The following is a 23,771-nucleotide window of genomic DNA, read 5'->3' as shown; positions in this document are numbered from 1 at the left end:
TGTACATGTTACAGGAAAGCCAACACATGTTCCGCTTCACTAAGCTTCCAGCTCAGTCCCTATTAACTTTTAGCACCACTGTTACGTCGTCACCCACTGCATCACACTTATTATCTGACCATGATAAACGAATACCACATCAAGTAAGTTATTTATATCTCTTTACTGCTTCTTCAGTACCAGAGGTGATAACGAGTAATGTTGCTTTACGACTTTTCTGATTTTGGACACTGGAACTTTACAACTAAAATTCCATTCATCATTTTCTTTTAAAGCAATGTGACGCTCCATAAGGAAGAATATATATGTAAAGAAGCATGCTTTGTATTTCGGCAAGATTGCATCAGAATTTTTTACACACATGTTGTACACATACAATATTTACTGATAAATCTGCCCGTGTTTATGGAAACATTTGCTTTGTTTAATGTAAAGAATCTGAACGTTTGTTCATTAATTTGGCTCTACATTGTGAAAAGCGATAGTTTTGAGTGACCTTCATACATTAAATCATTCTTTTGTGACACGTTGTTGATGGTGTACATATTTCTACAGTTTCTGAGGTTAACGTTATACACCCACAACAGAGGGTTTGTAGGACTGCAGTGAAGCCAACGAGGACTCATTTTTCTTGGTGACAGAGGCAGAGAAAATGTTACTGCTATTGGATGACGCGTTGTTAATGGCTGTTGAAGTTCCGAAGCACGGCGTAGTAAGAGTAGCCTGCGTTGAGCAGCTGCAACAGAAGGATGGCAACAGATGAACTTGACAAAGTTCGTCACTACCGTTTCAAATTTTCAGGTTTTAAATAAATTCACTCAAAAAGGACAGCATACAAACTCTTTTGAGATCATATGTGTAGATGTTAGCGTAATCGATTTATTTTGCCACTATTATAGAGCTTAATCTTCAGGAAAATATTTGTACTGAACTCTGATTATTGAAGAAGAGATTTATATTTCCGTTCTTTCTGAAGAACAGCGAATAGTTATTGACATACATTGTGGCGAAATAAACAGATGGCGGTAGCATCGCGTACACAAGGTATGTAAGGGCAGTGCATTGGCGCCCGCATCTCGTGGTCGTGCGGTAGCGTTCTCGCTTCCCACGCCCGGGTTCCCGGGTTCGATTCCCGGCGGGGTCAGGGATTTTCTCTGCCTCGTGATGGCTGGGTGTTGTGTGCTGTCCTTAGGTTAGTTAGGTTTAAGTAGTTCTAAGTTCTAGGGGACTTTTGACCACAGCAGTTGAGTCCCATAGTGCTCAGAGCCATTTTTTTTTAGTGCATTGGCGCTACTGTTATTTGTACTTACGTGACTCATATGAAAAGCTTTCCGACGTGATCATGGCCGCATGAAGGGAATTAACAGACTTCGAACGCGGAATGGTAGCTGGAGTTATACGCATGGGACATTCAGTTTCGGAAATCGTTAGGGAATTCGATATTTTGAGATCCGCAGCGTCAAGAGTGCCCCGAGAATAGCAAATTCCGGGCATTACCTCTCGCCACGGATAATGCAGTGGCCGACGGCCTTCACGTAACGACAGAGAGCAGCGACGTTTGTTTAGAGTTGTCAGTGCTAACAGACAAGCAACAATGCGTGAAGTAACCTTAGAAATCAATGTGATACGCACGATGAACGTATCCTTTAAAACAGTACGGCGAAATTTGGTGTTAGTGACATGGCAGCAGACGACTGACGTGAGTAGCTTTGTAACAGCACGACATCGCCTGCAGCGCATCTCTTGGGCTCGTGACCATACAGGTTGGACCTTATACGACTGTAAAACAGGAGCCTGGTCTGATGGGTCCCGATTTCAGTTGGTAAGAGGTGGTGGTATGGCTCGAGTGTGACGTAGACCTCTTGAAGCCATGGGCCCAGTTTGTAAACAAGGCTCTATGCAAGCTGGTGGTGGCCCCATAATAGTGTGGGCTGTGTTAACATGTAATGGACTGGTTCCTTTGGTCCGACTGAACCGGTCATTGACTGCTTCTTGGAGACCATTTGCAGCCAATCATGGCCTTCACGTTATGGATGACAATGCGTCATGGCACCGGAGTTTGCCACGGGTCTGAACAACGTTCTGGACAACTCGGGTGAATGGTTTGGCCACCCAGATCACCCGACATAAATCCCGTCAAACATTTATCTGACACGATCGAGAGGTCAGTTCGTGCACAAAATCCTGCACCAACAACAATTCTGTAATTGTGGACAGCTGTAGAGGCAGTATGAATATTTTCACATTGGACTTCCAATGACTTGTTGAGTCCATGCCACATCAAGATGCTGCACTACGCTGGACAAAAGGAGGTCCCACGTGTTGTTAGTAGGTACCCCATGACTTTCGCAACTCAGTGTATTGTTGGGTGAATTTGGACGCAGTTGGAGAAACTTATGCTGGCAGGTCCACGAAAACCACGCCTTTCACTTTCTTAAATAGATGTATCGTAGACTAGTGCGTTATCGTGTTGATGCAGAAAAGGTCTGACTCCACAGTACGAGAGGTCAGTTGTTGTCCATATTCTTTTCACAATACCAGTGTACATTTCACTATCACGGAGAATTAATAGTCCAAGCCGAAACTATGAGAAACGGCCCCTACATCATCAGAGTATTTCCCTCTAATTTGACTGCCGCCATAACACCTTGCGGTCATTATCATGCCTCCCCATCCTATAAAAGTGCAAATCTGACCAATGCAACGGCCGGCCACGGTGGCCGAGCGGTTCTAGGCGTTTCAGTCTGCAACCGCGCGACTGCTACGGTCGCAGGTTCGAATCCTGCCTCGGGCATGGATGTGTGTGATGTCCTTAGGTTAGTTAGATTTAAGTAGTTCTAAGTTCTAGGGGACTGATGACCTCAGATGTTAAGTCCCATAGTGCTCAGAGCCATTTAAACCATTTTGAACCAATGCAACGCATCCTTCATTAAACGGTCTCTTTCCATTGCTCCACAGACCAATTTCAATTATGTTTATACTTGTGAAAAAAGCTATAAGCCAAGTTTTCTGCAACACATATACCATGTGGCCCATGCAACTCATCCTCTGTAGTTTTATGTTTCACGCAAACGTTAGTACAAGAAGGGCTGCCTCGTCACTGGTGTCCAAAGGAAAGCGCACGTACAAGCGAACCTCCGCCGAACTGTGTCGCCATCTGCGTGCTGCGTTTTCCTTCTGCTCTGATAGGGTCGCGTAATCATCTGTCTGTAGTTCAAGTTAGGTCTTACAGTCAAACAGGTAAAAACTGCAATGTATTCCAGGGAAGACTATGGTGATCTATTAGGAGACGCTACGCAATGCAGCTGAGACCCAAAGGTTGTATTCACAACGTTTTCCAACGCAACATCTACCTTCTGCGCATGTTTTTAGACATATGAAGATGCGTTTAAGAGCCGACAGAGCTTTCCAGGTACAACGCATTGTGGCAAGACCAATTCGCGACGCACCCGATGTGGCCTGGAACGTTATTCAGTGTTTTGGAGCACATCTCACGCACGGTAAGCATAGCTTAAAAGAAAATAACGCTTATGTACAATGTAGCGTGAACGAAAGTGTTATCGTACTATTGGATTTAGGTTATAGTATTACGTAAATGTTAAGAGGTGTCAATGCTAATATCAAGAGGCGCTTACATCAAAGCATCCAGTAAGGAGGACATTCATTTATACTATAAATAATGAAATTATCAAGATCGACGCTGAAGCGCCAAAGATACTGGTATAGGCTTGCGTATTCAAATACAGAGATATGTAAACCGGCACAATGCGGCGCTGCGGACGGAAATGCATACATAAGACAACAAGTGTCTGGCGTAGTTTTCAGATCGGTTACTGCTGTAACAATGGCAGTTTATCAAGATTTAAGTGAGTTTGAACGTAGTGTCAGCGTACGAGCGATGGCACACAGCATCTCCGAGGTAGCGATGAAGTGGGAATTTTCCCGTACGACCATTTCAAGACTGTACCGTGAATATCAAGAATCCAGTAAAACATCAAATCTCCGACATCGCTGCGGGTGGATAAAGAACCTGCAAGAACGGGACCAATTACAACTGAAGAGGCAGAAATGCAACCCTTCCGCAAATTGCTGCAGATTTCAATGCTGGGCCATCAACAAGTGTCAGCGTGCGAACCATTCAACGAAACATTGTCGATATGGGCTTTCGGAGCCGAAGGAGCACTCGTGTACCCTTGATGATGCACGATACGAAGCTTTCCGCCTCGCCTGGGCCCGTCACCACAGGTATTGGACTGTTGATGACTCGAAACATGATGCGTGGTCGAACGAGTTTCGTTTCAAATTGTATCAAGCGCATGGACGTGTACGGGTATGGAGACCACCTCATGTATCGATAGAGCCAGCATGGGAGCAGGGGATTGTTCAGGCTGGTGGACGCTCCGTAATGGTGTGGACGTGTGCAGTTGGAGTGATATAGGACCCTGATACGCCTAGGTACAACTCTGACAGATGACACGTACTAAGCATCCACAATCTGGCAAAATTGAGACCCAAGTCTGCCAGGTGCTGATAACGCCGACTCACATAAGTACATGGCTTCTTCGTGTCCTTCACAATGATCACTCAACATCTGAGACTGTTCTCTCGCCTTATATATCCTATCAGACCTGGCAAAAAACACTAAACACGATCAACACTACATACATTACATACATTAAATGTATTCGTAGTTGGGAACAATGACAACCATCAGTTGTAGAATGGAATGACAACAATGAAAGTCTGTGCCATATCGGGACACATACCCGGATTTCCCGCTTATCGCGAGCGGTCGTCTCACCATTTGGCTCCCCGTGCACGACTTGAGGCCAGACTCAAACTCCCATATGTCGTCGACCATGCGAGTACGACTTTCATTGTCGTCATTCCGTTCTACAGCTAATGGTTGTCATTATTCGCAGTTGCGAATATATTTAATGTAGTTCATAACGGCTGTAGTCACCATAGTGGCAGTTCCTTTGGACACGGATGCAATATGTACAGTATATCATTTCTGGGGAATCCCCACCACCACTGAGGAGTGAACATTAAGTAATAACGCAGACTAAAAATCTATAGTTCGATCGGTATACGATCCAACGAACTTTCGGGTAACCTTACCAGGAATGTACTTTACAATTAGGCCACCATCACAGACTTATCTGTCTGCAGTTGCGGCGCCTGTTTACTGCTTTTCCTTCCAGTATCTGATGGATTTATTTAAATTAACAACCTGTAGATGTTTTGTACATACGACATTTCTGAGCAATATGTGGGACTGTCTTCTAGTGGTTGCCGGCCGCGGTGGTCCAACGGTTCTGGCGCTGCAGTCCGAAACCGCGGGACTGCTACGGTCGCAGGTTCGAATCCTGCCTCGGGCATGGGTGTGTGTGATGTCCTTAGGTTAGTTAGGTTTAAGTAGTTCTAAGTTCTAGGGGACTTATGACCAAAGATGTTGAGTCCCATTGTGCTCAGAGCCATTTTTTTTTTTTTAGTGGTTACAGGCTGTATTTAGAGTCATGTATACACTGCATAGACATTAAACTAAACCATGAAGACTTTATACACTGAAGAGCCAAAGAAACTGGTACACCTGCCTAATGTCGTGTAGCCCCCCCCCCCCCTACCGACGGGCACGAGAACTGTTGCAGCACGATGTGGCATGGATTCGACCAATGTCTGAAGTAGAGCTGGAGGGAACTGACATAATAAATCCTGCGATACTGTCCTTAAGTCCGTAAGAGTAAGAAGGTGTGGGGATCTCTTCTAAACAACACGTTGCAAGGCATCCCACAATAATCCCTCAATAATGTTTATGCCTGGGGAGTTTGGTGGCCAGTGGAAATATTTAAACTCAGAAGAGTGTCCTGGAGATACTCCGTAGCAATGCTGAAATTGCCCAAGTCCGTCGCAATGCACAATGGACATGAATGGATGCAGGTGATCATACAGGAGGCTTACGTACGTGTCACCTGTCAAAGTCGTATCTAGACGTATCAGGGGTCCCATATCACTCCAACTGCACACGCCCCAACCATTACAGAGCCTCCACCAACTTAAATAGTCCTCTGTCGACATGCAAGGTCCGTGGAAACATGAGGTTGTCTCCATGCCCGTACACGTCCATCCACTCGATACAATTTGAAACGAGACTCGTCCGAACAGGCAACATGTTTCCAGTCCTCAACAGTACAATGTCGGTGTTGACGGGCCCAGAAGAGGCGTAAAGCTTTGTTTCATTCAATCATCAAGGGTACACGAGTGGATCTTCGGCTCCGAAAGCCAGTATCGATGATGGTTCGCACGCTGACACTTGTTGATGGCCCAGCATTGAAATCTGCAGCAATTTGTCTGTCACGTTGAACGATTCTCTTCAGTCGTCGTCGGCCTCGTTTTTGCAGGATCTTTTTCCGGCCGCAGAGATGTCGGAAATTTGGTGTTTTACCGGATTCATGATATTGACGGTACACTCGTGAGATGGTCGTACGGGAAAAATCCCGCTTGATCGCTACCTCGGAGATGCTGTGTGCCATCGCTCATGCGCCGACTATAACACCACGTTCAAACTCACTTAAATCTTGATAAGCTGCCGTTGTCGCAGCAGTAAGTAATCTAACAACTGCGCCAGACACGTGTTGCCCTATATAGGCTTTGCCGACTACAGTGCCGTATTCTGCCTGTTTACATATCTCTGTATTTGAAATGCATGCCTATACGAGTTTCTTTGGCGCTTCAGTATAGTACCCGTTTGTAAGATACGGTGCGAAAAGCAACTTGTAGGTGCTGAAAGATGGTGACACAGGCTGCCTAGAAAAGTGACATGTGCAACACGTCTAAGTGTTGATACTTTCAAGAATTCCATACTCTGACGTAGGTAGCGTTCTTTGAAACACAGAATGTGAACATCAGTAAGTGTAACTGGTCACAGTTATGTGGTTTCCTGGTGATGGTCATAATTTTGAAGGTTGGGTTCAACGAACCGGCCGATGTGGCCGTGCGGTTCTAGGCGCTTCAGTCTGGAACCGCGTGACCGCTACGGTCGCAGGTTCGAATCCTGCCTTGGGCATGGATGTGTGTGATGTCCTTAGGTTAGTTAGGTTTAAGTAGTTCTAAGTTCTAGGGGACTGATGACCTCAAATGTTAAGTCCCATAGTGCTCAGAGCCATTTGAACCATTTGTTGGGTTCAATGCAAAACATTTCCATTTGAAGTAAGCAAAAGATTCATTACTAGAGTCTAGAGGAAACAACTGACACCTCTATAATAAAAAAATATATTCTATGTGCAAATCACATTGAATACTGATATTTTAAAATAGACATCCAACGTTAGAGGCAAAAGTGGAAAGCAATTGTACTTAGAGTCTCTATAAACTGTAGGTGTTGGAATGGTATCTGACTGTTTGAATGTACATCCTATAAATGTTATTACTCACGTGCGGAAATCGACAACAAGACAGTTAAACTTTACAATCCGTGGGGGCCCAGGTAGTCTACAGGCCTGCGCCACTGATGTTTGCAATGCTATAAAATAAATGACTGGTGATGAATTTGTATAACGGCGTTAGAGTTTTGGTTGTAATTTGATACCAAGCCACATCATTACAGAAGAAGCGTAGTTCTCTACTTCCAGCAACTATCTAAATATGAATGATGGGATATTAAAACGAATTATCGTTCGTGGTGGGATAAACATGGCAATGGAACAATACTAAGCCAGCCCATGGACAACTCTCTCAAGAAAGCGTGTTTCCATAATCACCATAATACTAATCTAAGGCTGTGCTAGTGCGGTGCCTACCGACAGGAAGGTGGCCCTCTGTATGGGGTAGATGCCACCGGCAGTGAGCGTCAGCGGCTTCTGCGCCCTCGCCATGACCACCAACAGCGCTCGCCGGAAGCCGGCGCTCGCGTCCTGCCAGCCACAGCTGTAGGCCCCCAGCGACACCGCCTCTCCCTGCGAATGCAGAAGCCCAGTTGCTGTCCTCATAGTTCACTCTGTACACTGTTCCCACCCACACACATGCAGTAATAGTCAGTAAAAGTATAGCTGTCCTCAACCCAAACATTGGTTTGAACTTTCAATATCACTGGTCCTTTTGGAGGTGGTACATCAATAATTTCACTCCTGATAGCAATTGGTGCATAAATAACAATGTCGCAAAAACAGAGGAAAAGAAAACCATCTGAGCGTTCTGTCCTTGGGACATGCACCTCACAGATCACAACCACCCACTTTACGTAAATAGTCCACTAACATTTGAAATGTAGCTGAATGGGATTGGACAAAACTAATCTATTGATGCATTTTATAACTGGAGATTGTGATACTCATATCGCGTATTGCATTTACTCATGGGAAAACAAATTGGTTCAAATGACTCTGAGCACTATGGGACTTAACTTCTGAGGTCATCAGTCCCCTAGAACTTAGAACTACTTAAACCGAACTAACCTAAGGACATCATAACATCCATGCCTGGGGCAGGATTCGAACCTGAGACCGTAGCGGTCGCGCGGTTTCTGACTGTAGCGCCTAGAACCGCTCGGCCATCCCGGCCGGCTCATGGGAGAACACTTTTAGATTCACATTCGTTGTATACTTAAGAGCTGAATGTTGTGTTGGCTGAAGAGCCCACACCGTGTTACGAATGTAGGCCGAAATGCACGAGTTTTAGCTCACGCAGGCTGGCGTGAGGATGGAAGAACTATACTGACGTGAGGTCTGGAACATGACAACGAATTAGAATTCAGAAAGCGGACGTAATTACTTTGATGTTTAACTTTAATCCATTAATGATGAACGTCGGTCTTGACGGTACATGATTCACAATCTTATCTGTTCAGAATACATTCTTGAAGTAACTGAATATGGCGCCTTGCTAGGTCGTAGCAAATGACGAAGCTGAAGGCTATGTTAAACTGTCGTCTCTGGAAATGAGAGCGTATGTAGACAGTGAACCACCGCTAGCAAAGGCAGCTGTACAACTGGGGCGAGTGCTAGGGAGTCTCTCTAGACTAGACCTGCCGTGTGGCGGCGCTCGGTCTGCAATCGCTGATAGTGGCGACACGCGGGTCCGACGTATACTAAAGGACCGCGGCCGATTTAAAGGCTACCACCTAGCAAGTGTGGTGTCTGGCGGTGACACCACACAGAACACTTTTTCTACTCAGAATTTGTATTTAAGCTATTAAGTAAAAAAATTGATGAAATATTCGCGAAATCATCTGATTGTAAAACGTTTCATCATTGTCAGGACATAAACGAACTGGAAATTGAGATTTAACGACCTTTCTAAGTAAAAACCTTGGCGCAGTAAAAAAGTAATTGTTGTAAAATAACGGAGAATATGTCAGTACCGTTTTCTTTACAGTAACATACAGTGAGGTCACAAAAGTCATGGGATCCTCCTAATATCGTATTGGACCTCCTCTGCGCTGGGATAGTGCAACAACTCGATGTGGAATGGGCTTAACAAGTTGTTCGAAGTGGCCTTCAGGAATATTGAGCCGTGCAGTATCTACAGCCGTTCATAAAGGGGAAAGTGTTTCTGGTGCGGGTTTTTTTTTTTACAAGAACTGACCTCTCGATTATGTCCCATAAATTGTCTACTGGATTGATGTCATGCAATCCGGGTGGCCAAATCATTCACTCGAATTGTCCAGAATGTTCTCCAAACCAATCACGAACAGCTGTGATCCTATGACATTGTTGTTTGGGAACATTAAGTCCATGAATTCAAATGGTCTCAAAGTACCCGAACATAAACATTTCAATTAATTATCAGTTCAGTTGGACCAGAGGACCCAGTCCATTCCGTGTAAACACAGACCATACCATTATAAAGCCACCACAAGCTTGCACAGTGCCTTGTTGACATCTTTGGCCCATAGCTTCAAGGGGTTCTGCATCACACTCGAACTCTATGATCAGCTCTTACCAACTGAAATTGGGACTCATCTGACCAGACCACGGTTTTCCACTCGTATAAGCTCCGACCGCTATGTTCACGGGTTCAGGAGAGCTGCTGCAGGCGATGCTGTTAGCAAAGACACACACGTTAGTCGTCTGCTGCCATAGCCCATTAAAGACAAAGACTGCACTGTTCTAACGGATACGTTATAAAACGTATTCCCACACTGGTTTCTGCTGTTACTTCACGTAGTGTTGCTTGTCTGTTAGCACTGACAGTTCTACGCAAATGCCACTGCTCTCGGTCGTTAAGTAAAGGCCGTCGTTCACTGCGTTGTCCGTGGTGAGAGGTAAAGCCTGAAATTTGCTATTCTCGGCATACACTTGGCACAGTAGATCTCTGAATATTGATTCCTCTAACGATTTCCGAAATGGGATGTCCCACGTGTCTAGCTCCAACTACCACACCACATTCAAAGTCTATTAATTCCCGTCGTGCGAATTGGGGGATTGAGCACAAATGACAGCACCTCTAATGTATTGCCTTTTCTACCTTGTTTACGCGATACTACCGCCATCTGTATACGTGAATGTCTCTATCCACTGTCTTTTGTCATCTCAGAGTAACAGTAATTCGTATTTGTTACCTGCTAGTAATATGTTGTAATTATCTTTAAATATTTGAGTGTTCAAATGTTGATGGATTCATGATATGATTATCTTTTAAAGTGCTTTCTAAACCGTCAACCATATTTTCATTTCGAAATTCGTTGATTATCCAAACTATAATAATATTTTCACAAAAGGTATGAAATCAAGAATGTCAACAAGAGCAATTCATTGTTGTAATATAAATGAAGAAGCGTGGATGGGGCCACTTGAACGGTAGTACTGGTTCAGCTTTCAGAGGTGAAGTGTTTGGCTTTTGTAAATTGTCTTATTTCAAAATTCTGAAACTTGTGTCCAACCTGATTCTTTAGATTGTGACCTTGCACCTGTTTGAAGAACCCCAGAACATGCAGATTTCTGCAGCGAAGTAAGTGAGTTACACCCACACTTGCACAAGACGAGACACGGTCAGAAAGTTAACTGTGCTGATTGTGATCGCCTTTTAGTTTGGTGTTTGGAGCTGGGGTACACCTGAGAAGGTCAAGATCATTGTACTTGCTACGAGGGCGTACTGAAAAGCAATGCTTTCGAATTTTCTATATGTAAACTGTTAAAGCTATTTACATAAAACAAACGTCATAAACACTGTCCATGTCTGCTTATTCACTGATCAACATTAGTCCGACGAATAGCACATTTTTCACAATGAGAAATCAGTTTGCTGATACTGTCATTATAGAGTGTCTGACTTTATTGACGGAGCCACGGCCTCACCTCTGCTTGCACTGTTTCGTCAAAGTGAAGTCGTCGTAGCCGTTCTTTAAGTTTTGGAAAGAGATAAAACCCGTATGGGGTCGAGTCGGGATTGTGTGGAGGATGAACGATGATAGTCAGTCCAAGGCGTCGGAATGTTGTTGCAGATGTTGCAGGGCTCGTGTGTGGTCCGGCACTGGCATGCGAATGGAGAGCGTGTTTCCTGGGTGGACGCTCCCTGTTTCTGACGCGCCGACAGAGTTACGTTACACACAGCCATGTTACACGCTACAAGGGCGAAGGGCTGTAAATGTGACATGAAGAGTAAAGATGAGAAATGTTTACAGCATTTGTTTTATTTAAATAGCTTTTTCATATAAAAAACGCGTAAGCATCACTTTTGTGACCGCCACCGTATTTTTAAGTTTCGCATGCGCACTTGAGATTAAGTTTCAAAACCAATAATCAAGGTCTTTGTGCAGCCACAGACACTTAAAACGCGAACATAAACCGTTTTTATGGACGGGTATGCAAATGGGATATGAATGAAAGTTAACAACTGGAAATAATTATGTACGATATCGACACCATAGACAAAAAAAGATATGTACTGTAATGATTACATTTTCTATACGCAGAGACTAAAACAGAGGTTAGGTAGTATGAACTGTGACTCACTTTTTTCGTTGGTATGTTACGTGAAACTACTCAACATGGAACAGCAAAATATGGTAGGTAAAGAACGCGTAGTACTTAATGATGATTTTGTTGAACAACAGCCGGCCCGAGTGGCCGAGCGGTTCTAGGCGCTACAGTCTGGACAGTCTGGAACAGAGCGACCGCTACGCTCGCAGGTTCGAATCCTGCCTCGGGCATGGATGTGTGTGATGTCCTTAGGTTAGTTAGGTTTAAGTAGTTCTAAGTTCTAGGGGACTAATGACCTCAGCAGTTGAGTCCCATAGTGCTCAGAGCCATTTGAACCTTTTGTTGAACAACACATTTCTGCGTTACGCGTTTAGTACACATATTTTCTTGTAGAAGTCACCACCTCAGAATCGTTTCTCAATTTTAGACTCGTGTCCGGTAGGCAGAACAACAGTTGTTAAAGGGTTAACGATAAGCTTGTTTAAAATCTTTATCATGTTTCACTGTTGACTACATGTTGCTTATGTGGGAGCAAATAGTGGTAAAGTGACTGTAGCACAAGGGGGTTTCTTTGAGATGGTTGTCCATTTGTTTGATTTCAAGGCAGCTCCTCCTTCACTCATTGTCTCCATTCTGAAACAAATGAGCTCACCCTTCCCATTTTTATTATTTCATATTCTAAAATCGCCACTACAAGGAACCATAAACTATTTTAGGCCTTTGTAATTGAGCCGTGATACAATGAGAGTATCAGCAAATTGGTTTCTCGTTGTGAGAAATGTGTTCATCGTCTGGCTAACTATGTTGATCATTAAATAAGCAGCATGACGAATAAAGATGTAGAGTGTTTATGACGTTTGTTTTAATTAAAAAGCGTGCTGGCGTCGCCTTCCGAATTCCTAGCGCCACTAGGTCAATATGTCGTGTGATGTCCTGCTTTGAGGCCACTAAGATCTTTGCTCGAGACTGTTGACGGGGGACGGGGCGCGTCTTGGGGTGGCGAGTTGCGGGGTGGTAACGGAGCGAGGAGGACGGTGTGGGAGGTCCGCCCGGCGAGCAAGGCGAGCACTCGCCCGTGCGTTTTGGGCACAGAGTCCGGCGAGTGGCTGCTGGGCATATCTGTGGACCGATCTGAATCGATGGCTGACTTCGAGCGCCGTCTCCGTGCGCAGCCTGGCCAGCCAGCTCTGCGACGTGGCACACCAGTGAGAGAGCTTTAGAACCGGCAAGCTGCAGCTTCGATATGTGAACTTCAGTTTTGGAGGTCTTAACTGTTATTTTCTTATTGATACCTATAGGCCTGCTGCGATCATTGCGATTTCCTAGCTGATCTATTTCACCACCATTTGATTCTTTGAACTGTGGCTGTTCTTTGCTTTTCCTGAGTCGATATAGGTCTTCGTGGTTTGTTAACAGGTTATCTTAAACTGTATGCGCCAATGGTGCCTGCGGTCTTCCTCTCAGCTAGAGAATAAAAAATATCTCATGAATATTGTCTTGGCGCCAAGCGCCACCAGCCACCAGAAATATTTTGACCTATTTCGCTACTGGCCATTAAAATTGCTACACCACGAAGATGTCGTGCTACAGACGCGAAATTTAACCGACAGGAAGAAGATGCTGTGATACGCAAATAATAAGCTTTTCAGAGCATTCACACAAGGTTGGCGCCGGTGGCGATACCTACAACGTGCTGACATGAGGAAAGTTTCCAACCGATTTCTCATACACAAACAGCAGTTGACCGGCGTTGCCTGGTGAAACGTTGTTGTGATGCCTCATGTAAGGAGGAGAAATACGTACCATCCCGTTTCCGACTTTGATAAAGGTCGGATTGTAGCCTATCGCGATTGCGGTTTATCGTATCGCGACATTGCTGCTCGCGTTGGTCGAGATCCAATGACTGTTAGCAGAATATGGAATCGCTGGGTTCAGGATGGTAATACGGAACGCTGTGCTGGATCCCAACGGCCTCGTTTCACTAGCAGTCGAGATGACAGGCATCTTCTCCGCATGGCTGTAACGGATCGTGCAGCCACGTCTCGTTCCCTGACTCAACAGATGGGGACGTTTGCAAGACAACAACCATCTGCACGAACACTTCGACGACGTTTGCAGCAGTATGGACTCTCGGCTCACCATGGCTGCGGTTACCCTTGACGTTGCATCACAGACAGGAGAGCCTGCGATGCTGTACTCAACGACGAACTTGGGTGCATGAATGGCAAAACGTCATTTTTTCGGATGAATCCAGGTTCCGTTTACAGCATCATGATGGTCACATCCGTGTTTGGCGACATCGCGGTGAACGCACATTGGAAGCGTGTATTCGTCATCGCCATACTGGCGTATCACCCAACGTGATGGTATGGGGTGCCATTGGTTACACGTCTCGGTCACCTCTTGTTCGCACTGACGGCACTTTGAACAGTGGACGTTACATTTCAGATGTGACGACCCGTGGCTCTACCCATCATTCGATCCCTGCGAAACCCCACATTTCAGCAGGATAGTGCACGAGCGCATGTTGCAGGTCCTGTACGGGCCTTTCTGGATACAGAAAATGTTCGACTGCTGCCCTGGCCAGCACTTTCTCCAGATCTCTCACCAGTTGAAAACGTCTGCTCAATGGTGGCCGAGCAACTGGCTCGTCACAATACGCCAATCACTTCTCTTGATGAACTGTGGTATCGCGTTGAAGCTGCAAGGGCAGCTGTACCTGTACACGCCATCCAAGCTCTGTTTGACTCAATGCCCAGGCGTATCAAGGCTGTTATTACGGCCAGAGGTGGTTGTTCTGGGTACTGATTTCTCAGGATCTATGCACCCAAATTGTGTGAAAGTGTAATCACATGTCAGTTCTAGTATAATATATTTGTCCAATGAATACCCACTTATCATCTGCATTTCTTCTTGGTGTAGCAATTTTAATAGCCAGTAGTGTACATAACATAGGAACTGCAAATAGTATAACATGAAATAACAGCCCGATAAAACAGAATACATTTGCTGCACACATCATCACAACATCTAAACTATCTCTCTCCCGTCCTCATGCCATAGAAGTTAACTGAGAACTGAGAACCATGATGACAGGATGTTCACGTCGTAGCCAATATCAACATTCACTCCTGAAGACATTTAACGGCCTTACATGATATCAGATCAGGTAAAGCTCCAGGTTTTGATGGCTTACGCCCAGGATTCCTTTTGCACTATTGTAACTGTACAAAGGTATGACTAGTCCAGCTTCTCTGAAATATTCTGCAAACAGAATCCATTCCACAATTTATGAAACAGGTTAAGGTCTCTGGTGTCTCGAAACCACGTAAACCCAAAAGAAAGTCAAAGTTGCGTCCTATCTTCTGAGTAAGACATACAAATTACTGAGAGGCTGCCGCATGACAGAATACGCATCTAGATACTTGGAAACATTCTCGTTGAACAGGCCGGATTTCGAATAAACTGTAACTGTGTCGATCAAGTTCTTTCATTATCAACTTACGTGGAAGCTGACTTCCAGAAACAACTGAAGACATATGCAGTATTTATTGATCTGTCTGCACCTTGTAATACTACGTAGAAGCTGGGTAGAAGAATAGCCCAACTCCTTAACAATATGTTGCTTGACACACCATTTCATGTAACAACAGGCAAAGAGGCTACTGACGAGAAGACTCTTAACCATGGCCTACTTCAATTCATAGTCGCTGTTCCGCTATTGTTTAGCTTGTACATTGCAGTTACCTCAGATACTCCTAAGTCCACGAAGTTTTGATTATGCTGATAACATGTAACAGCAGCACAGCACAAACAGAGGTCACCGGAAATGTAGCAAGAAAGGGTCTAAGTATAACGGGACAATATTTTCGTACAGAATCCCCATGGTTTCATCTGAGTAATAACCTAGGCAGCCGTTAAATGGATACATATTACTAGGCTAATCGTCTGGCCCACAACAAATATCCACTCATACCTGACAGAACACTGTCATTTAAACAGCATCATATAGTGACTGCAGCTAAACTCAGGTCCAGAAATATTACCCAGCAAAAAATATGTGGTGTCACATGGGGTTCTGCAGCTTCGATCTTACGATCATTTGTCCTTGACCTTCTCTACTCAGCGACAGAGTACAGTAGCTCAGCGACAGAGTACAGTAGCCGTGACTGGATAAACGGAGCTACATGAAATTAACAGGTGCGCAACTAAATCAAAAAGGATGCGGATTGTTACTGGGGCAATTAAGTCCACTCCAATATTCTGGATTCTTGCCCTGAGCAGCATTCCACCATCTAACCTGAGAAGCAAGAATATCCTTTTGCAGGAGTGTAAGAAATGTGCCAAATCAGCAGCTGCCAGTTCATCAGGACATACCTGCTGTCCAAATCAACATACTCCGCCCCAGACATTCTCCTCTCAGGAAAGCTAGAAGCATGGCTGACCATAACTTCAGTCTCCGCCAAGATTGGGCACAGTAATGGTATAACACATCACCACAGGTTCATAACTTTCTCCAAGTAGAAAACAAACGTGTAGAATATGGAGTACATTTAACAGGATCCGGACCAACTACGGGACATGCGGCGACCAGATAACGAAATGTATTCACTGTGGAGTGTATACGACGTTTTCCTAGACAAACTGACAGACATACTGTTAAAGATTGCCCTCGAAATTTGTATTCTTAAACTCCCGGGCCTTGTTGGATACTAAAGCAGATGTGATCAATTATGTAAATAACACGTCTACAAATTTATAAATTACGTACTTTTTTGTATAGACATGCAGCAGGCAAATTTGCATGCTGTTTGCATTAATTGTAATATTGGTTTAATAGTTTAGAGAATGAGAGTGCATAAATTTCTTAGCGGTTTTGAGAATACTCATTAAAAGGCACTTGTACAGTAGTAACTGATCTTGAGATGCCCTGCGTAATTTCCCTTCTTTGATGTGGTGAAGCACTATCTGGTTTTTTAATTTTCTTTTTTTGCATGTGTATGGGAAGACACAGGACTGGAGCTGAGATGAGCGACCAGAAATATCACTTTGCGCTGCGACTGGAAGGCCCAGGCATTCCATTCGTGATAAGGACTGCTGGTGTGGCCCAGCAGGCGGCGTTAAGCCACTTTCTGGTTTACAATGCTGTGCCGCCTAGCAGAATGCCAGGGGGCAGATAGGCACCGAGCTGTGGGCAGAATGGTTTTCTTATGTTCTGCAGGCCGACTTTGTAGACAGCCCCCACCTGTTTTCTAAAACGGTTAGGGCGGCACACCACGATGCGTTCGGCGACTGAAGTCATGGACAGCCACAATCTGTTATTAATTGCGCGCGCCTGAAAAATGTAAGTGCGCGGTCTTGTTTTTGGTTGATTCGGAATGCAGGTACTTTCCTATGGGCCTCTGAAACCCCTGTGGATTCAAGTGTGCAGGTGGACCGTTTGCTGGTCTGCCAAACCAATTTGACTCCATGTCACAACTATGCGTGACGGAATATGTCAAACGTTTAGATGGCCGACTCAAGACAAATAAGTACACCCACATCACTCATTGTATGCGTGATGCTAGAAGCAGTACCTCTGACAGTTCAGAAGGTAACTGGCACAGGCTCTAAGTGGCACACTGGCAAAGGACGTAAGTCTCGCCGTTTAGGTAGAGACCTGCAGTTCCTTACTAATGAAGTACCAGTACAAGAGTGTGTTCTCTTTCTGTCCGCTTCCTCCTCAGCTCGGTTGCAAAGCACATTTACATCTTAGACTTCCCCCACTTTAGCACAAGCCAATCACGAGCTGGAGCCTGGTATACGAGGCTGTAGAGTGGCCCTTGCTCTGCATACACCGATAGAGACTTTAAAATTAATTGGGAGAAAAAGGAAAAAAATATTCACCTTCGCGGCCTCTTTCCCACGTGTTTGCCATGTCTTTTGCTAACAAAATGACCAGGATAGAACTACAGCCCTCCATAAAAACCTTATTATCTCGCCTGTTGCATCCATTTCAAAGTTTCCAGTGAACAGTCCTATACTCGCTAAAAGCCTCGTGTTTTCACAAATATGTTTTGTAACAGAGTCTGGACGTCTGGGCTGCGGTGGCCCTGTCCCACAGAAATTCGCAGACGCTCACACTTGTTTTGTCTGCTTCCTGCCTAACAATGGCCCATCCTCTGCTTTATCGCTGGTCTACAATGCGCTGGCCATTGCAGCGGCGACTTCTTGGAGCTAGTCAGTCTACCTGGACGCGGCTGCCTCCCGACCAGCGCCAACCAACGTGCCTGCACAATGAGACCGCGGAACTGGGCCATCCGAAATGTCTCCCCTAGCTTCCGCAGAAAAAAACGTGCTTCCTTCAGCTTACCGTCACCGTGCACTTTTACTGCAGTCGTTTAAATCGGCGCCCTATTTCTTTGAACACAGGTAACGCTTACTATTATTCCTTCCCTATAGCATGCAAGCACGAGCATTAACTACTACCCACCATCATCATGATGTATGAAGTCAATATTGCAATAAAGATCATATTCCCTAAGAACATGAAGCGGCATAACACCAAATTGGAAGTGAGAGTGCCCTGCAATCTCTCCAAGTTTTACGGTGAGCATCAAAAGTGGCACAGGCGAATTCGGTCATTTTGATCTGCACTTTTGAAATTTCATACGACTTCTTGTCGCAGATTCAATGTTCGTGTCTTGAATGTAGGATCTGATTACCCACTCATGAAGCTTTCAGCCACGGTTTATCCATTACGATGTTGTGGGATTAAATTTGAGTCTCAGGTTGACGAATCACATCCTGGCTCGCTACTGACAGTAGCTACGGTCTCTCCTGAAAATATCTTCCACAGATGGGGACGAAACATTGTTTTTAAGCTGAAATCAATTCAACCACGGCATAATAGCCCGGAACATTTTATTAATCGCGATACACTTGAGTTTTTAAACGACAGATCAGTTTTTTTTTCAGGTACCTTCTAGTCACACGAATTTATTATGCAAATCCCCACTTTAGGATCTACACCTAGGGTATAATATGGCTTTTGCCACCTCAGATTGCGCACATGTAAATTCATATGTTAAGTCTTAGAAAAGTAAGGCTGCCCACAATTAGCTTTCTGCACTGAAAGATAAAATCACGAACAGGGGATTTCGCAGTATGTATAAAATGATGTGTAAATTGCCATATGATTAACACTAATTTTTAAATAACCAGATAGACACACACAAAAAATGTTTTGCATCAGCTCAGTTCCAAGAACTCGGGAAGATAGACATTGACTGTGGATATCGTATCACAGACATGGTCCCTTTGACTGTTCAGGGATGTCACTAAACCCACCCAAAGATGTAAGCAACCATGCATGTGAGCAGCCCCTATTAGACGGAGGGGGTCCAACAGCCGATCATTTCCAGTCATTCCACCAGGAATGAGGTACACGGCTCGTGTTGTCTGTAGTTCAACCATGCTTAGACCGTCAATACCATGGATCGATCGCATCCGCATTGTTACTTTGTGCCCGGAAGGGCTCTCAACAAGAGAAGTGTCCAGGCGTCTCGGAGAGAAACCAAAGCGATGTTGGTGGAGGAGATACAGAGGGACAGGAGTGTCAATGACATGCCTCGCTCAAGCTGCCCAAGGGCTACTACTGCAGTGGATGACCGCTACCTACGGATTATGCCTCGGAGGAACCCTGACAGCAACGCCACCGTGTTTAGTGCTTTTCGTGCAGCCACAGGACGTCGTGTTATGACTCAAACTGTGCGCAATAGGCCGCATGATGCGCAATAGCTCTCCCGACGTCTATGGCGATGGCGAGGTCCATCTTTGCAACCACGACACCATGCAGCGCGGCACAGATGGGCCCAGCAACATGCTGAATGGACTGCTCAGGATTGGCATCACGTTCTCTTCACCAATGAGTGTCGCATATACCGTCAACCAGACAATCGTCAGAGACGTGTTTGGAGGTAATCCGGTCAGGATGAACGCCTTAGACACACTGTCCAGTGAGTGCAGCAAGGTGGAGGTTCGGTGCTGTTTTGGGGTGGCATTATGTGGGGCCGATGTACGTCGCTGGTGGTCATGGAAGGCGCCGTAACGGCTGTACAATACGTGAATGCCATCCTCCGACCGATAGTGCAACCATATAGGCAACATATTGGCGTCTTCATGGATGACAATCCGCGCCCCGATCGTGCACGTCTTGTGAATGACTTCCTCCAGGATAACGACATCGCTCGACTGGAGTGGCCAGTATGTTCTCCAGACATGAACCCTATCGAACATACCTGGGATAGATTGAAAAGAGCTGTTTATGGACTACGTGACCCACCAACCACTCTGAGGGATCTATGCCGAATCGCCGTTGAGGAGTGGGACAATCTAGACCAACAGTGCCTTGATGAACTTGTGGATAGTATGCCACGACGAATACAGGCATGCATCAGTGCAACAGGACGTGCTACTGGGTATTAGAGGTACAGATGTGTACAGCAGTCTGCACCACCACCTCTGAAGGTCTCGCTGTGTGGTGGTACAACATTCAATGCGTGGTTTTCATGAGCAATAAAAAGGGCGGAAATGATGTTTATGTTGATCTCTACTCCAATTTTCTGTACAGGTTCCGGAGCTCTCGAAACCGTGGTGACGCAAAACTTTCTTTGATGTGTGTACAACTAACCAAAGATACTAGACGCTATTTCTGTTCAGTCAGTACAAGAGAGAACGTGAAGAAACTGCCGCATCAAGTCACAAGGACTGTCGATGAGGTGAAACGTTAGAAGAAGATACTTAAAATGTACGATAATTGTACTATCACTCCTGACAACGCAGATGCTCACGACTGATCCAGCGAAATCCCCATGAAGTTAATATCACATTTTTTGAAACGTCTTCAGAATGGCTTGAAAGCTGGTGTTGATCAGTTCCATGGAGAAAACCCGGTTGGAAATAGGAAACGCAAAGAAAGCAGAAAGGAATTAAAATAACTATGTATGATTTTAGAAACAGAAGTGAACAGAACTGGAATGAACAGCACATTATTCTTAACTGTTTCTACATTTGTTGCCTTTCAGCAGCGGTTTTTCCAAGTTTTAAACAAAACTTTATACAGACACCCTGATGTTTCGGATCATCCAGCGCAGAACTGCAAACTCATGGAAACATGACGACGGAAAAGGTCCCACCAAAAACTAACCTAAGCACTCATCTTGCAGCTACTCGCCACACTAAATTAAGAAAGCACAGAGCGTTCGCGCGTAGGGTGAGTGACCAAACGCAACTATGGTGGCTATATTTCGTCCAAATTGCTACGGAATGCATGAACGGCCGATACCGAAGTATAAAGTCGCTGAAATACCTAGGTTATTGAGACAAAATGTTGCTGGAAGCATGCAAATATGCATGCGTTGTATTGTACAGGTGCAGGATGCCAGAATTGTGGGACGGAGTTCCATACCTGTTGATTTTTCAGTCTGTAAAGCGACTGTTAATGCTGATTGTGGATGACGCTGGAGTTTCCGACCGATGATGATGTTGGACTGGAGACAGATATGGTGATCGAGCAACCCAAACCAACATCTTGACACTCTGTAGAGCGTGTTGGATTACAACAGCGGTATACGGGCGATTGTTATTCTGCTGGAAACACTCCATGGTATGCTGTTCCTGAATAGCAGCACAACAAGTCGAATCACCAGATAGACGTATTAATTTGCAGTCAGGCTGCGTGGGATAGCCACGACAGTACTCCTATTGTCTTGCCAAACACGATGGTCTTCCCTCTCGATAGTACCACGTGACTATCCCGAGCCCAGGCTTCTTGCAAACGTACATGCTCGTGACCATCGCTGCCAGCAATCATGTACAGTGGCTACGTTCATGCCAAGCAGTATTTATGCACCATCGAAGAAGGATCATCCAACTTCTCGTGACTGTTACACGACCTCTTCAATTCAGTGAGGTGTTGATAATGGCGTCTTTGTCGCCTTAAAGGCATTCTTGAGTTACATCAGCTCACCACGTCCAGTCTCAAAGGTAACTTACGGTCACGACCATTACAGCGTGTATTTAAAGGAAACCTGATTTGCATCTCAGAGTATCCTACTAGCGCCACTCTTATGCGACTGCCGCGAAACTGCAATAGACATCATTTTTCAGATGTAGAAACACACCCAGGAAAATTTGTTTATTCCGGCCGTTGTGGCCGAGCGGTTCTAGGCGCTTCAGTCTGGAACCGCGTGACCGCTACGGTCGCAGGTTCGAATCCTGCCTCGGTCATGGATGTGTGTGATGTCCCTAGGTTAGTTAGGTTTAAGTAGTTATAAGTTCTAGGGGACTGATGACCTCAGATGTTAAGTCCCATAGTGCTCAGAGCCATTTGAACCAAAATTTGTTTATGTCGAAAAACTCCTTCTTGTTGTTACGGTATCTTCCCGTCAGTGTAGTTCACAAGACAAACTGCTGTGCTAACAAGGACATAGACTAAAATTTTTGGTAATGTAAGAGTTTGTTTTCCATATCAACCATAAAAATGTTAAAAATGAAGTACACATCACGGCAGATAACATCGTAACGTCTGAAGGCGTAACAAAAGGTAATCATACGATGTTTTTGCAGAATCAGTTGCGGATTCAGACTGAATGTCTTTCAGGGTAACTTTAAGCATGACAAGAACTGATATCCCATAATGTTAAACTACACTGCAATATTAAAATAAAAGAACAAATATAAGTAGAAAACTGTCTCTATCCTGCTATAAATATGAATGTCTCAATTTAGACAATGAACGTGCATTTGTGGCGTGGTGAGACTATAACAAACTGCCAAGGTGATTTGTTCAGCAAAAAACTTCAAGTGTACGATTAATTACTGTAAACAGCGCTGAAGCAACCAATTACAGATGCGAAATAAAAGTGCTAAAAATTTATCCCCGTCAACAGTCAGTGGTAATAAACAAACTGAAACAAATCCTGGTGTTCTGGACCGTGATAGAACTGAGATAGACATGGTATTTTCGGACATCCGTGGAAAAGTAAAAACCGAAACCTTACGTTACCAATAAGGGCTGCAGATACAGGTTCCATGAAGCCAGCTGGTTGTATGCAAGAGATTTTAATAACATGTAGGGTCTGAAAAAATCCCTACATTGCTAACGATGTTTACTGGAAGAAATTGAAACAGTTACCTGAAACATTAAGAGTCATAGAGAGTAAAGTAAAGATGCAGGTGTGACAGACATCCTTCAGAAGAGTCATTTACTAGATTCTTCTGATACTCAAAAGACTCATAAGGTTTGAAAAAAGCCACAGAAAAATCTCCTAGTAAACTGCAAATTCGTTTCAACAGGTTTTTATTAGGTCGCTTCTTGTCTTTCTGTTCGTCTGTTCGATAAAAATTCTGCAACTGATTTTAAACTCTAAAATCATTTGCGATATGAACTTCCCAGTGAGCTAGAGATTTTAAACTTTCAGCGTAGTTCAGCACTGTATGACAATGCAATGTTAACTCACTGTTTCGTCTGGTGAGCCGGCCGCTGTGGCCGAGCAGTTCTAGGCGTTTCAGTCCGGAACCGTGCTGCTGCTACGGTCCCAGGTTCGAATCCTGCCTCGGGCATGGATGTGTGTGATGTCCTTAGGTTAGTTAGGTTTAGGTAGTTTTAAGTCTAGGGGACTGATGACCTCAGATGTTAAGTCCCATTGTGCTTAGATCCATTTGAACCATTTGTCTGGTGTTTGAAAGTTGAGAATACTTTGTGCACCACCGCCATTTCCCCCTTTTCCCGTTCCAGTCGCCAATAGTTCGTGGGAAGAGGGCTCAGTGTGGATACGAATCTCTCTTTTTGCCTTCACCGTGGGGCGAAAG

General features: G+C 44.7%; 1 protein-coding gene across 1 annotated transcript in view; it reads right to left on the bottom strand.

Annotated features, from left to right (window-relative positions):
* Positions 1–7,772: 7,772 nt before the first annotated feature.
* The window catches only part of LOC126188645 (odorant receptor Or2-like), a 40,237-nt gene continuing 24,238 nt past the window's right edge, over positions 7,773–23,771 (bottom strand). The window contains exon 4 of the mRNA XM_049930247.1: positions 7,773–7,955. Within this exon, the coding sequence (XP_049786204.1) occupies positions 7,773–7,955 (183 nt within the window). The remainder of the gene's footprint in view (positions 7,956–23,771) is intronic.

This window comes from Schistocerca cancellata, chromosome 5, assembly GCF_023864275.1.
Source record: "Schistocerca cancellata isolate TAMUIC-IGC-003103 chromosome 5, iqSchCanc2.1, whole genome shotgun sequence".
NCBI lineage: Eukaryota > Metazoa > Arthropoda > Insecta > Orthoptera > Acrididae > Schistocerca > Schistocerca cancellata.
The sequence above is the reverse complement of the archived record's forward strand: the minus strand, read 5'-3'. Positions and strand labels throughout refer to the sequence as shown.